The 14,981-nt window shown below is 39.2% G+C and overlaps 1 protein-coding gene across 1 annotated transcript in view; it reads left to right on the top strand.

Annotated features, from left to right (window-relative positions):
- Positions 1 to 14,981, top strand: part of fbn1 (fibrillin 1) — a 91,191-nt gene that overhangs the window by 29,941 nt on the left and 46,269 nt on the right. Inside the window, 14 exon segments of the mRNA XM_053234637.1 lie at positions 1,290 to 1,415; positions 5,904 to 6,056; positions 6,429 to 6,614; positions 7,260 to 7,394; positions 7,557 to 7,676; positions 8,439 to 8,564; positions 9,523 to 9,645; positions 11,665 to 11,787; positions 12,083 to 12,235; positions 13,115 to 13,168; positions 13,279 to 13,404; positions 13,586 to 13,711; positions 13,933 to 14,052; positions 14,884 to 14,981. The exon segment at positions 14,884 to 14,981 is cut by the window's right edge and continues 40 nt beyond it. Coding sequence (XP_053090612.1) covers positions 1,290 to 1,415; positions 5,904 to 6,056; positions 6,429 to 6,614; positions 7,260 to 7,394; positions 7,557 to 7,676; positions 8,439 to 8,564; positions 9,523 to 9,645; positions 11,665 to 11,787; positions 12,083 to 12,235; positions 13,115 to 13,168; positions 13,279 to 13,404; positions 13,586 to 13,711; positions 13,933 to 14,052; positions 14,884 to 14,981 — 1,769 coding nt within the window.

Raw genomic sequence — 14,981 nt, 5'->3', positions numbered from 1 at the left:
TGGATAAAACATTTGAGAGGGAGGCTAAACTAACACCACCACAGCTCACAGTTTCATAAATCTGGTTTCTCACTGATGGAGTTCTCCTGGTGTGCATGAGAGAAACTGCCCAGTCTTCACCTTGGAGACAGAGACACACACACACTCCATCTCCAGCTGGTGTTTGTTTATATGAAGGGACAGAGCGGTTATTTTTAGTCCTACTTCGTTGAATTTATAAGGGTTCATTACTGGGGCTGTGTAGTCAAACCTCTCTAGTGCAGTGTGGACTCAAGGAAAGAAGAACAGACTAGTAGACCAGCCATAACACACACCCACACACACATTCATGCTGAGTGCGCTGGGTTGAGAGGAGTCGGCTCGGTCGCCTCTGCCCAGAAATAATAACACGATTCCCAGAATCCCTGGAGATTGTGTGAAAGAATTCCAGATAGGATCAAATTATTTTTTTGAAGGCCATCCTGGTTGGACCTGTCATGACTTCCTGGGAGGGATCAGCGTGTCTCTGTTATTCTGCCACGATCAATTTAATAAGGAGAGAACTGAAATAAAGCCCACAGAGCTCAGGAATCACAATCCAGAAATACCAGAACTGGAAAACCAGAACTCCTGCTTCTGTGGGTTTTTTAATACTTAGTTTCATCTGCAGATGTTATTTAGTGTGTGTGTTTGTGGTGTGGGTATAAGTATGGACCTGCCAAGTATCAGGCAAAATGAATAAGTAGTCGAATGTTCTACAGTCATTTCTTGGTTTTTGACTATATCGAGTGCAATGCTGCCAAAATATAGACAAGTTATAAAGAAAAAGAAGTTGGAACAGAAAGTTTATTGCACTGCTACACTCTTAGAAAATTTGCTTTTTAAACATTCATTCATCCAAATTCAGGTGCATTTATGGTGGGCGTGAAGAGGCAGCATCTGCAGGCCATGCCCTCCAAATAGGTTATTGTATCTCTTTTTTATTCCATGAACAAATTTTAGCTTATATAGTTTAATACTTTGCAAAACTAAAACTGTAGATCATAAAAATCTAGTGTAGGCTTCATCATCTCAGAATCAACCATGTGCAACAAACCTGCTAGCTCTGTTAGCTTTGTAGTCAGAAATGTCTGCATTGATTGGGAGCATTGTGATACGGTTGATTATGATTTGATAAGATTAGTGGAGATGGTGATCATTTTAGTAATTTTGTATTAAATGCCAGGCTATCTCTTGGCAGGAAACCTAATTCTCTCTTGTTAGATTTCTAAGATGTTGACTAAAATCTACTTTTCCTCTTTCTCTTTCAGATGTAGACGAGTGTTCAACTATCCCCGGATTGTGCAGTGGAGGCGAATGCTCCAACACCATCGGTAGCTACGTCTGTAGATGTGCTGTGGGATACGACACGGCTCTGGATGGATCACGGTGCATTGGTGAGCTTCAGGCTGAGCAGTGTGTGTGAGAATGTGTGGTGACACAGCTCAGAGGATAAACTATTTCAGTTACGTTGGTTGTGAAATGTCAAATAGCAATGAGTCATGATTACTGGACTGGAACTGATTCTTTACTCATCAGTTGTCCCTGATAGGTCATTGATAGCCTAATTATCATAATTCTAGTCTGTGGATGGTTTCAGACTCGTACAGTGTGACACAAAACACAAAAATGTTTTGAGTCCAGTTACATGAGTGTGTTTGACCGAATAATAATCATGTGTATGACATTACTTCTGTAAATCTTTTTTAGCTGTAAGAATAGAAATATGGGCCAGCATGCTAAAATTTAATTAGTCTTGGCTCAAACCATCCAAATCTTTGTTCACTTGTTTAAATATGCGTTAGCATAAAGTCAGTGTTATGCAGATTTGATCTAATGCCAATATTTAACGTTGCACTGTTCCACATTATCCATGCAGGAATGTTATCAAATAGGCAAATTAAGTTCACCAGACAGAGACACAGGATTTGGCCTCAATGTATCTGAATCATTTAATATTATTTATAGACTGAATACTTTTCTGTCAGCTTTTTCCTGATCCCAAAAACTGATATGTAGTGTATTCCGGTGGCTGCTTATCTCAATAAATCCAGCCTCCACTCTTTATAAGCTTGATGTAGATAGCAACAGTAACCAAGTGTGGGCGGGGCTTGGAAAGTTAGTATGAAAGAAGACTGAAAAAGCTTGTATATAGTCAAATGGGGGACTCAGCAAAGTATTTCCGAACTGAAAAGAAAAAACTGGCCATAGTTCAATGACTATTTTTTTTTCATGATGACTCCATTCAGATTCTGAAGCAGAACCACTGCAGCCAATCACGTGCATTTATGTAAATTATTTACCTGAGCGGAAATTCCCAAGCTCATTGGGAAAGGGAAGAGTTTTCACAGACCTTCAGAGATTTTTTTTATTTTATTTACCCTGTCTGGTCTGATAACATGGTTTATTTATTTAAAAAAAAGCAGATGACAAAAATGCAAAGACGATTGGACAGAGAAGTGTGTGTTTATTCTCCATTACATGTTCAAAGCAGACGTTTCTTGACCCTAGTCCAAAATAGTAAGCATCAGTGTAATACCTATAGAGCCACTGTGGCCTCATTATATTCATTTTAAATTAATATATTAAAGATTTGCCACCATGTTAGTGGAATACCTCTGTTTTAGAAGCTTGATGTAGATAGAAACAGTAAGTAAATGTGGGTGGGGTTTGGAAAGATGACTGAAGAACCCAGTCTAGAGTCTGCGGTGTGTTTCCACTCACCTGTTTTTGTCGTTTTTTTTTAAATCCTGAAAGGACACGCCATAAATGTGGAGGGGAGAAACTCTAAAAGTACATGTGTTAATCTGGACATGCATATAATTTGTGTTTGGTGTATTTTTCTTTCTTGACCTTAATACACACACACACACACAGGTTACAAAACTCATGAAACCTTTACTGTATCCCTGCAGCAGAATTTAGGTCAGTCAATGGGCGTCAGTGATTTCACAACAATGAGCTCCTCTGTATATGAGGTGACGAGAGAGAGAGAGAGAGAGAGAGAGAGAGAGAGAGGGAGAGGAAGGAATGAGAAAAGACAGTGAGAGGGTGACAGACAGAGTGAGATGGCCACTAAGAGGAAGATAAAGAAAGAGATAAAGGGAGAGATAAAGGGTTAAGAGGATTGATGTAGGGAAATATGAGTCATGCGCTTGTTTCTCCCTCTCTGTCTTTCTGGAACGTGGCAGCAGATCTCTCCATCACTCTTTCCCACTCCCAGAACGAGTTGAAATCCTTCATGGCCAGTTTTATTTGGTGGAACCTTTTCAGCAAAAAAAGAAATGCAAACATCTTTCCTAACAATTTGAGGTTTGCAGAACATTTTCATTTTTTGGGGGGAATCTAAAACATTAAAATTTCGATAATGTTAGTGTTTGTTTGAGAAGGTTGTCTGAGCAACAAGCAGCCTTATCTACAGCCTTACCTTCTTAAAACCTGTAAAATATGTTACGGAATGTTCTGATAAGGTTCTCTGTTAACAGGGATACAAACACAACCACTTGTAGCTTATCAGTTAAAGTCTGTGCTAGTTGGTGAGTTTCTAAATTAAAATCAACACAAGAAGTTACTGACATGGTCTTGATTGTTATAATATTATTATCATTATTAAACAAATAGTTCAAATATCCATCATGCCCCCGTTATCACAAAAATAGTCAGTCAGACAAGCTGTGATGTTTTCCAAGGTTCTGCCTTTTGGCTTAAGATCAAGTGTAGTTTCAGGTTAATACCTGGAGACGTGGTGGTTTAATGGTCTAGGAATTACTCCATTGAGTAGAAGGTTGTGAGTTCAAATCCCAGCTAAAGCTGTTTGGAGGTTTAGCAAGATTCTTAACCCTCAATATCCTGTCTTTCCTAACTGGCTTTAGGTAAAAGCATCAGCTGAATTAGCCATATGCAAGTTTTTTTTTTTTTACACTTGTTCTGCAAACCAACTTGTAGATGCATATGGACAAATTAACTGACACTTTTTGTAGAACTGAGATCTCGCTTTTTATTCACCCATACAATCGCTCTTCCTCTCTCAGTGTTCCGCCCATAATCCCCCAGACCTCCTACGTCATCACTTGTAGACAGCCACAGGAAAGATAACAAGCAACCATCAATATAATCTAAACAACTCAAACTAAAAAAAAAAAATTCCCAGAATCCTCATTCTAGATCCTTGGACTTCGAATCACAGCCACCAGTTAGTACACTTCCCATAAATAACCAGGATTTCCATTGTATCTTTGTGAAGCCTTGCTTTAACGTTCTACTAGTGACGTTACTAAGCCTTCTATTCATGCATATGCTCCAGCAGTATCAATCCTTTCTGTATTGTTTACTGAGTTAAATCTAGCCTAGGTAACTGATCCCTTTGCCCGTCTATCAACTTTGATTATCCCTTTTTGGATTAGTCTGGTTAATTCAGTAAACTCTACACTTGCATCTGAACAATTATGCTTTATTAGTTTTGCACCAGAGCTAAAAGGCTACTATATCTAACAAACAAGAGTGGCTGGTATAAATGTTCTAGCAGAGCTAATCCCCTCATCAATATAAGACATCAATATAAGATTTATTTATTTTCAAGCGGATAACTTTGGATTTTTTTGTGGAACTGGGTGCAACAGCACCACCAATGGTCATAATACAAACACACAGAATGGTATGAAGAAGCGAGATGCGAGGCTGGTGCTGATTCCTTTCTCGTCCAGACTGTAGATTCATGCAAGTGACAGTCTTGTCAAAGTGACACACCCCCTAGATTTGAACTCCATTTGGCCTGATATTTTTCTCACACATCCATAACATGTCATCAGCAGTGATTGAGAAGGTGCATGTAAAAGACAGTCATGGGTGTCATGAACATGAACAAGGTGAGTTATTTACTCCTTCATCCCTTTTTTGTGAGAAACTAAACATAGGCAGACTAAACACACCTTGTCAAAACAGAGTACAAATTGCCCAAAAGGACATGACAGAAGTGAAAGATTTTTTTTGTTTTGTTTTAGCGAAAAACTCACAACTTTCTTTTGTTTTTTTTTTCTTTTGTTTGGTATTTGGAGCAAATACCCAGTTGAGTGTTACAGACTTGAAACGCCTACAAAATAAAAAAGAAAGAAATCAAAAATGCAGCTGTCTTTCTGTCTTAAGTGTGTGTGTGTGTGTGTGTGTAATACTTTGCTCAACCCAAATTGTTTCATCACTGAGATATTTATAGATATGAAATTTTAGCCTCCTATCTAATATCACCACCAGCTGTCACTGCTAACAAGTAATGGAAGTCTGTGCCAGCCAAAATATGTTGTGTAAAATTCTTTTCAATGTTTAACCGCTTCACTGACTCATTTTACACATTTTCTAAGAACTAAAACATGAGAGCACACAGGTTGGCAGCGTGGTGGTACTATGATGGTAAATTCTGTCTGGACACATATGGACTCTTCCACAAAAACATGTTGTCCTTGTGATAATTTGGCTCTGTCTCTTCACCCTGGAACCGCATTTTAAGTAAAAAAGTAGATCATGTTGTTCCTGTTGCTTCTCAGTGAGAGGTTGATGACACTGTTGAGGGAACTCTGATTTTGCAGCCAAGAGCTTCTTCCAAACCCCCTCCTCCTCCTCCTCCTCCTCCTCTCATGGGTCAGGGATGTTCAACTGATGTTGTCTGGTTTTGGGTTTTTTAGGAGGATGTTTGCCATGAAAGGAATGCATGTTATAAATGTACATGCTGTTAAATGCTAAATACCCTTTTGTCCTCTCTTCCTTTCTTTCTTTCTTTCTTTCTCTCTTGGCCTCTTCTCTGATCTAAGCAATGTTGATTCTCCATTCAGTTGGCAGTGGTGGTATAATCTGAGACTCAGATATCTCCTAATGTCTCTTCTTGTCCTGTATAGATGCCCATGCAGGAATTTGCTTTGACAGTATCATAAATAACCGCTGTGCGAACCAGAACCCCCAGCGTATGACCAAGACCCAGTGCTGCTGTTCAGTGGGCCGCTGCTGGGCCAGAAACACCATCCCTGAGATTTGCCCCATCCAGGGAACAGGTAAGACAGCTGTCATACATTTATACTGAACTGCTATAAAATTAGTTAGTAGATTGGTATACCTAATAAAGTGGCAACTTATGATATTCATTCATACATACATATATTAGATATACTTATGAACTTAGTAAATATACCTGTAAATATACCTGCTACAGGTGCGTACAGTATATATCTATATAGCTATAGATGGACATACTTCAGCTGATAGTCCATGAGAAATATACCTGTTACTCATGTATATGATCTGATACAGGTGCATGTATACCTGATTTAGCTCTGTATATACCTGTTACATGTGATTGGGTACCTGATTTAGTTATAGGTGTTCATATACCTGATTATATATGTGCGTGTCTTTTATATCTCCAGAGGAGTACCAGATATTGTGTCAACAGATCCAGCCTCTTGTTCCTGGTCCTGTTGGACCTTATCTTCCTAGTGGACCTGGTACAGGCCCATATATTCCATACAGTCCATTTGGTCCTGCTCCACAGGTCCCTGTTCGGCAACCTCCAGACCGACCAGTTATTGTGCCAACACTACACCTCATACCAGGTTTGTTTCGACACTAAGTAGGAGTCAAGAACACATAGCCATGTCAAGAACAGACTTTCCAAGATACAGATCCAGACCAATACCAAACCCCCACAAAACCCGGATTTTCCAAGATACAGACTAAGCGCAGACTCCTCCAAGACCAGAAACTTCCCAGGGGTTAGAACCAGGTAAAGACCAGACCCACCCTTCCCAAGACCCAGAGCAAAAACAACCCCCTGTGCCCTGAAGATCCAGATCAAAACTAGAACTCTAATTCCCAGCTTTCCAACTCTATGATCTAAGAAGCCCCTTAAATCAGTAACCCTTCAAGACCCAGGTCAAGGCCAGACCATTGAAGACCAAGGTCCAAACTGCCTCAAGATCCAAACTTTTTAAGAAACAGATCCAGACCAAAAAAGAATAAAAAAGATCAAAGTTCAGACCCATCCAAGACCCAGATTCCTCAACGCCCAGACCAAGACCAAGACCCCCAATTCTCAGACTAAGAGAAGAACTCTCTTAAGGATTGACCCTATACCCAGACCAAGACCAAACCATGACTCTGCTGCAATCTTAATGCATACTACACTCAATACACTTGTGACTATTTTCTTAAAAACTCCTCACACAATCACACACAGACTCTACATCTGTTTCTGTCAGGTTTCCTGAACATTTCAAACATGTGTGAAGTCGTGAGGAACCTGTGTTTGAATGGTCGCTGCATTCCAGTCCCTGGGAGTTACCGCTGCGAGTGTAACATGGGCTTCCATCTTGATGACCGTGGGGAGTGTATTGGTAAGTAAACACACACACACACACACACACACACTGTGTTTATTCTGTTTACTTATTTTACTATGTTCATATCAGTCAAGAGACATGTGTATACTGTATGTATGTGTATATGCATGACATCAGTGTGTTATGTGTGTGTGTGTGTGTGTGTGTGTGTTTAAGATGATGACGAGTGTGAGCGTAATCCATGTGTGCATGGCCAGTGCATAAACATTCCAGGTTCCTACTACTGTCAGTGTCCTCTTGGATTTCAGACTACTGCTACCAGAACTGAGTGCAAAGGTGAGAAAGACATACGCATTACTAAAGATGTCAAATACAAAATATATATTTGAATATTAATTACCAAATTATTTAGTATTCAAAATTATGTGAATGTTATTGAGAGTATAATGTTATAGAGCCACACACAGCATGAACATTAGCAGTAGCTACACTGTGTGTTCACATCACATATACTGTGACTCTCTTAAGCAAAAAAATCCCATGAGGAAAAAAAATCATTTTCAGATTTGTGTTTATTTATTTTCCATAGTAATTTAGCTTAATTTTACCATCTGGTGATCCACATAAACATCTGCCATGATGATAACGTATTAGAACGAGTGCATTAATATAAACCTGCACGACTGTCAGAGCTCCTGTTATAGAAAACTAATCAACACCTTCTGACCAATCAGAGTGCAGGATTCAACACTGCTGTGGTATAAATATTTTACTATATAGTGTATAACATAATACTGTTGTATTGCTGTAGAAAATCAGTTGAGTTTCAACCACAGATAAAGAGCGATTCTTAATTACTTGTAATATCAGGTTTAGGACAAATACTTTAGTCATTTTTATAGCAAATTTACTACATAATTTAAACAATAAGTAATCAGAAATGACATATTTATTCAGAGTCCTGTCCTTTGTCAAGTGACACAAGCGTAAAGTTCAGGAAATGAGTTAAATAATAACTGAACTGTAAAATTTGTGACAGCACTAACTCTAACACACACTCACACACACACACACACACACACACTCTTGTGCTCTCAGATCTGGATGAGTGTGTAGCTAACGGACGTATCTGCAATAACGGACGCTGCGTGAATACGGAGGGGAGTTTCCACTGTGTGTGTAACGCTGGCTTTGAACTCACTTCTGATGGGAAGAACTGCCAAGGTAGGACACACACACACACACACACACACACACACACACAGAAACTATGAAATCATTTTTGAAGTCTTCTGAAAAGCTCTGTTTTGAACAGATCTCATTGATCTTCAGATAAACAACTGATTAGCTTAAAGCACACAGACTCATTCTTGCATATAATATATAATATAATATATAATATTGCATATATGTAACACTCACATACAGGATGATCTGTTAAACATAGCAAAAAAGAAAAGTTTGGCTATTGTGATGGAACACCACATGGTCTGGTGAAGCTCTTGGCCCACATTGTTTAATATCTTCAGGTTTTACAGGTAGCCAGTCTGAGTGTTTTTATTTAAAAAAAAAATTAAAAATGAACATGTCTGTAGCAGAGAGCACTCAGGAGAGCAACATAAACCCAACTGAGACGTATTGAGGTTTTATCTGGAAACATCATTGAACTACAGAAAGCACAAAGGCACGGTTTAGAGTGGCTAAGGAACATCCAATCACTAGAAGGACTGAATGTAGTAAGAAACAGGAAGTGATTACCATATAAGGAAAGTGGAACGCCAAAAGGTGCAGAGTGTGGAAACTGAGGAAGGTCAGAAACAGAGCGGTGTAGAAAGAAGTTAATTATATTTCTCTTTTTAAAGTTAATGTAAATTAATTTCATTGATGTAACTTCTTTGACAATAAAGTGTCATTATTTAAAAAAATAGAGAGAGAGATAAAGGGAGAGATTACAGATTTTAAAGGCTTACTTTCAAGTGTCTTTCCTCTAGCCTCTTGTACAGGCTCAGTTCTATAGTGTTCAATAGAAATAGAGTATTGTTGTAGTTAATAGTAAATAAAGAATTAAATCTGGTGTATTTCTGATGTAATTCTGCAGTTTAGTTAACACTTTCAGACAGACTGGCAGTGAGTGTGCTTTATGATTTGTTCACTTGTCCTCTGTGGGTATCTTTGTGCTCAGATATGGACGAGTGCAAGATTAGGAACATCTGTCTGAACGGGATGTGCATCAACGATGACGGCAGCTTCAAGTGCATCTGTAAAGCCGGGTTCCTGCTGGATGGCACGGGACGTTACTGCATCGGTGAGAAACTTTACACAAGAACTTTACACATGCAAAGTAAAAGTATATAATATGTCAAAATTTTATCTGGTCCAGTAAGTAGGTCACAGCAGAAGATGAATTAACATAATTCTTGATAGATTTTTTCTACATTTCTGAACTTGATTGGATGCTTTAAACTGTAGAACTTTAAAATGTAGATATTCTTTTGATGTATATTGAACAGTCATTAACTGATGAGAGAAGAAGAGACTTTAGTACATTAAGGTCTAAATGTAGGGTATAAGAAGTTCATTTCTTTTCTTGGAAACTGAATAAAACAGAGTACAAGTATTCAATTTCAGTTACACTCAGGTAAAGTATAAATCCAAAAATAATGCTTAAGTACAAAGAACGTAACAAAGTACAATTACTCAAGTATTTTCCACTCCTGGGTCACATCGTGTATATGATTTAAAATAAATGTGTTCGAGGAAATTACTGTCCAATTTTATCAATTAAGGTTTCATTACTTGTGACAAAACTGCTGTGTGGGTGCTGGATGGGTGTTTTTATTATTAAAATGAATTTATTTGTCAGATGTGTTACTGTTTAATATTAGTCTACAATGTCAGTCTCAGATGGAAATGCCCAAAACCTCAAAAGTTCTGTAAAATTATAAAAATAAAAGTTATAAAAATTTTTGATGGAGAAGAAGAACACACCCCATCCCACACCAGAGAACCACTGCCATAGTGCCAGTTACAGATGTGTTTAGTTTGGAGAGTCTGTACACACACATGCCTGCACACACACACACACACACACACACACACACACACACAGAGTTCCTAATGGGTCGTTATGGTTGATGTATTCTCTCATTAATGATTTGTGTAGTCTAGTGCGGAACTTGGCATTCTCTCTGTTTAACAAAACCAGCCTACGCATACACACACACACACACACACACACACACACACACACACACACGCACACACACACACGCACACACACACACACACACACAGGCCAGTGAGTTCAGACATAACACTTTCACACATTGTTTGGATTAGAGTGATTGTGATCAGTTATGCATGCAAGAGTGAGAGAGAGATTCACCTCTAATTAACCTTCAATTAATAAAATAAATGCAGCTTATTATTATAATAATTATTTTATAATTCTAATTATATTTTTTGTAAGCAATTTGGATTATTACAGTTTGGCTCTGAAATGTGTTGAATTGATTATGCTGCATTTAGGCAATGTAATTGAATCGAGCTTTCAGTTTAACTTTTAAAATTATTTAACACACCTATCATTCATTAAACAAACAAATTCTACCAGCTAGTCCTTAAACACCTAGAAACAAAACAGTGACCGAACCAGTAGAAACTCTGCCACAAACACAAATTTCCAGAAGAAAACTAATGCAAATACGAATGCTACAAACAAACACAAGCTACAATTTAACTGGTCCATTTAAACCAGGGACCTGTAAACTAAAGACCTGTAAACTAAAGACCTGTAAACTAAAGACCTGTAAACTAGGGACCTGTAAACTAAAGACCTGTAAACTAAAGACCTGTAAACTAGGGACCTGTAAACTAAAGACCTGTAAACTAAAGACCTGTAAACTAGGGACCTGTAAACTAAAGACCTGTAAACTAGGGACCTGTAAACTAAAGACCTGTAAACTAAAGACCTGTAAACTAGGGACCTGTAAACTAAAGACCTGTAAACTAAAGACCTGTAAACTAAAGACCTGTAAACTAAAGACCTGTAAACTCGAGATATATATATAAACTACTGAAAAGGGAAACTAGGGACCTGTAAAGTAGGGAAATCAAAAACTAAGAAAAAAAATTAAGGACCTGTAAACTAGGGACCTGTACACTTGTGAGCCTATTACAGTTATCCATACTCTCCAATTCTCTGTCTGTGTGTGTTTGTGTGTGTGTGTGTGTGTGTGTGTGTGTGATTGTGTGTGTGCTTGTGTGTGTGTGTGTGTGTGTGTGTGATTGTGTGTGTGCTTGTGTGTGTGTGTGTGTGATTCAGACATTGATGAGTGTGAGACTCCAGGAATGTGCTTAAACGGCCGCTGTGTGAACACCGAGGGCTCCTTCAGGTGTGAATGTATGCCAGGACTTGCTGTCGGCCTCGATGGACGCACATGTGTGGGTGAGTCTGAGACAAACACACACACACACACACACACACACAAAGTAAAGCACATGTCCAATCTCAATCTCACGCTGCAGTTTTCCAGCACAAAAGAACCGGATCTACATTCTGTTCTCCTGAGTGGAACTTGCTTTATTACAGCATGCAAACTGCTCTGTCTGGGTAAAAGTATCAGGAATGAGATTTTTGTTTATTATTGTCTGTTCCCTCTTTCTCCCTCTCTCTCTCTGTCTCGAATCTCACACACACACACACACACACACACACACACTCATTGTCTCTTGTTCCACAGACACGCACATGCGCAGTACGTGTTATGGTGGTTATAAGCGTGGTCAGTGTGTGCAGCCGTTCTTCGGTGCTCTGACAAAATCTGAATGTTGCTGTGCGAATACGGAATACGCCTTTGGAGAACCGTGCCAACCCTGCCCATCACAGACCTCAGGTATCACACACACACACACACACACACACACACACACACACACCAGTTCGAAAAACTAAACACTCACATCCAGAACTCTAGGATCTAACCATCAAAATCCAGCATCAAAACAACGGAACCCAAAACAGAGAACTGAACCCTCAGAACCCTAGGCTAAGCACCTAGAACCCAGAAGTGAGTTATACCCAGGACGGAACAGAAAATCACACAATTTAACCAAAACCCAATCACATCAGAAACCTAAGCAGAACCCAGAACTTCACAATCAGAACACAGAAACAATAGAAGCAAACACACAATGCAGAACCGAATACTCAGAAACCGGAACCTCAGGAACTTTAAAGAGAACTTTTAAATAATCTAAATATCCAAAACCAGAACCTAACCCAAAATCTAAAAAAATTAGAATTTATAACCAAACACTTAGAGCCCAGAAACAAATGCTCAACATCCAGAACCCAACCAGTGAAAACACAGAACATAGAACTCAGAACAAAGAGCAAAATACAAAGAACTCAGAACAATCAAAAACCAATCAATTATCAGAAAGCAGAATCTAAAACTGAGAACTCAGAGCCAAAAAGAAACCAACTTAAAACCAAAACCGTACAAATACAATACAAACTCCGAACTTAACCAGGTATTTAAGAATTTTATGAATCCACCTCATGACCCTTTCATCAAACAGAACACAAACCTTTAGAACCCAGAAACTGGAACCGTTACTTAGGATCTAGAACAGAGCTCTCACAAACCAGAGCATAATGCCAAAATATAACACTTAGTGCCAAACACTAAGGAACCAGAATAGGAACCAGAATCTAACCATCTGATGTAAACTCATCTGTGTGTGTGTGTGTGTGTGTGTGTGTGTTTCAGCTGAGTTTTCTGCTCTGTGTCCTAGTGGAATCGGTACGACCACCGATGGCAGAGGTAAGAACAGTCTCGCTCTGTCTGTCTATGTGTCTGTCTCTCACACACACACACACACACACACACACTATCACACACACTGTAACTCTGTGGTGCTGTGTGTGTTACAGATATTAACGAATGTGCGTTGAATCCTGACATCTGTCCAAACGGAGAGTGTGAGAACATGCTGCGTACCTACAAGTGTAACTGTAACCTTGGTTTTGAGGTGGACCTGACGGGGAAAATCTGCGTAGGTGTGTGTGTGTGTGTGTGTGTGTGAGAGTGTGTGTGTGTGCGTGTATGTGTGTGTAATAATGCATAATAGTTCACTGTTTACTCTGGTGTGTTAATGGAGAAACCACTTTGAATTGTTTATGTGTTACTGTGTCTGTGTTTGTGTGTGTGTGTGTGTGTGTGTGTGTGTGTGTGACTCAGACATTGATGAGTGTGTGAGGAACAGGTTGCTGTGTGATAATGGGTTCTGCCGGAACACTCCAGGCAGCTACGTCTGCCAATGCATCAAAGGTTATGAATTCAAGCCTGAGACTGAAGTATGTGAGGGTGAGTTAGAACCTTACACTCAGAACCCACAAAGAAAACAGACCTCAACAGTCAGAACCCAGGATCAGAACACACAGCCAAGCACTCAGAGCCCTAGACACACACTCAGAATACACTACAGAACCTAGATAAAATGAACCTTTAGAACCCAGTGTTTGTTGTAGTGTATGTATTAACATGCTTGTGTGTGTGTGTGTGTGTGTGTGTGTGTGTGTGTGCAGATATTGACGAGTGTCTGTCCAATCCCTGTGTGAATGGAGACTGTAAGAACACTGTGGGCAGCTTCAACTGTGAATGTGGCACCGGCAGCAGTCTGGACTCCACTGGAACCCAGTGTATCGGTACACACACACACACACACACACACACACATTAATATGGAAATCTGGAACATTATAAACGAGGAAAACTGTGAAGCTGTAAACTCCACTCAATAGAAACAATGGAAAAGAAACAAATGACCAGTACACTAGGGGCACTAAATAATAGGAAAGAAAGAAACACCTGGAAACTAGGAAAGAAGGAAACTAGGGACTTGTGAACTAGGAATGCAGGAAACTTGGAAACTAAAAACATCAGAAACTAAGGAATGAATATAGGGATGAGACCTGTAAACTGAGGACCCTAAAAACTATGGAGGAATTAAAACTAACAATTGTAAACTGGGGAGAGTGGAAATAACGGAGTAAGGGAACTAGTGATCTATAAACTAGGGACACTAAAAACTAGTAAAAAGGAATCTAGAGACCTTAAAGTTAACTAAGGACACTAGATAAAAAGGGAACTAGAAAATAAGGTATAGAGGCCTGTGAACTAGTGACACAGGGAACTAGGGAAGAAGGAAACTAGGGACCTGTACACTGACACTGGAAACTGGTGAAAAAGGAAACTACAGACCTGCAATTCAGTGATCTGTAAATAGGTAAAAAAAAAAGAAAAAGAAGAAGAAGAAGAAGAAGAAAGGAAGAAAGAAAAAAAAAAGAATATGAGGGACCTGTAGACTATTAACCTGTAAACTAGGTAAAAAGGATACTAGGGACCTGTAATTTAGAGACCTGTAAACTAGGGAGCTGTAAATTAGGGCGTCTGACTGCAGTTAGCCTCGATATCCAATTGTAATTCCACTGTTTGTACCTGTGTGTGTGTGTGTGTGTGTGTGTGTGTGTGTGTAGAGACGAGTAAGAGTACATGCTGGTTGAAGGTGGTGAACGGTAAGTGTGAGGTGAACATTAACGGAGCGACGCTGAAATCTGAATGCTGTGCTACACTC

The sequence above is a fragment of the Pangasianodon hypophthalmus genome, chromosome 6, assembly GCF_027358585.1.
Source record: "Pangasianodon hypophthalmus isolate fPanHyp1 chromosome 6, fPanHyp1.pri, whole genome shotgun sequence".
In the NCBI taxonomy this organism is placed as follows: Eukaryota; Metazoa; Chordata; class Actinopteri; order Siluriformes; family Pangasiidae; genus Pangasianodon; species Pangasianodon hypophthalmus.
Note: the sequence above shows the minus strand (reverse complement) of the source record. Positions and strands in the feature narration are given on the sequence as shown.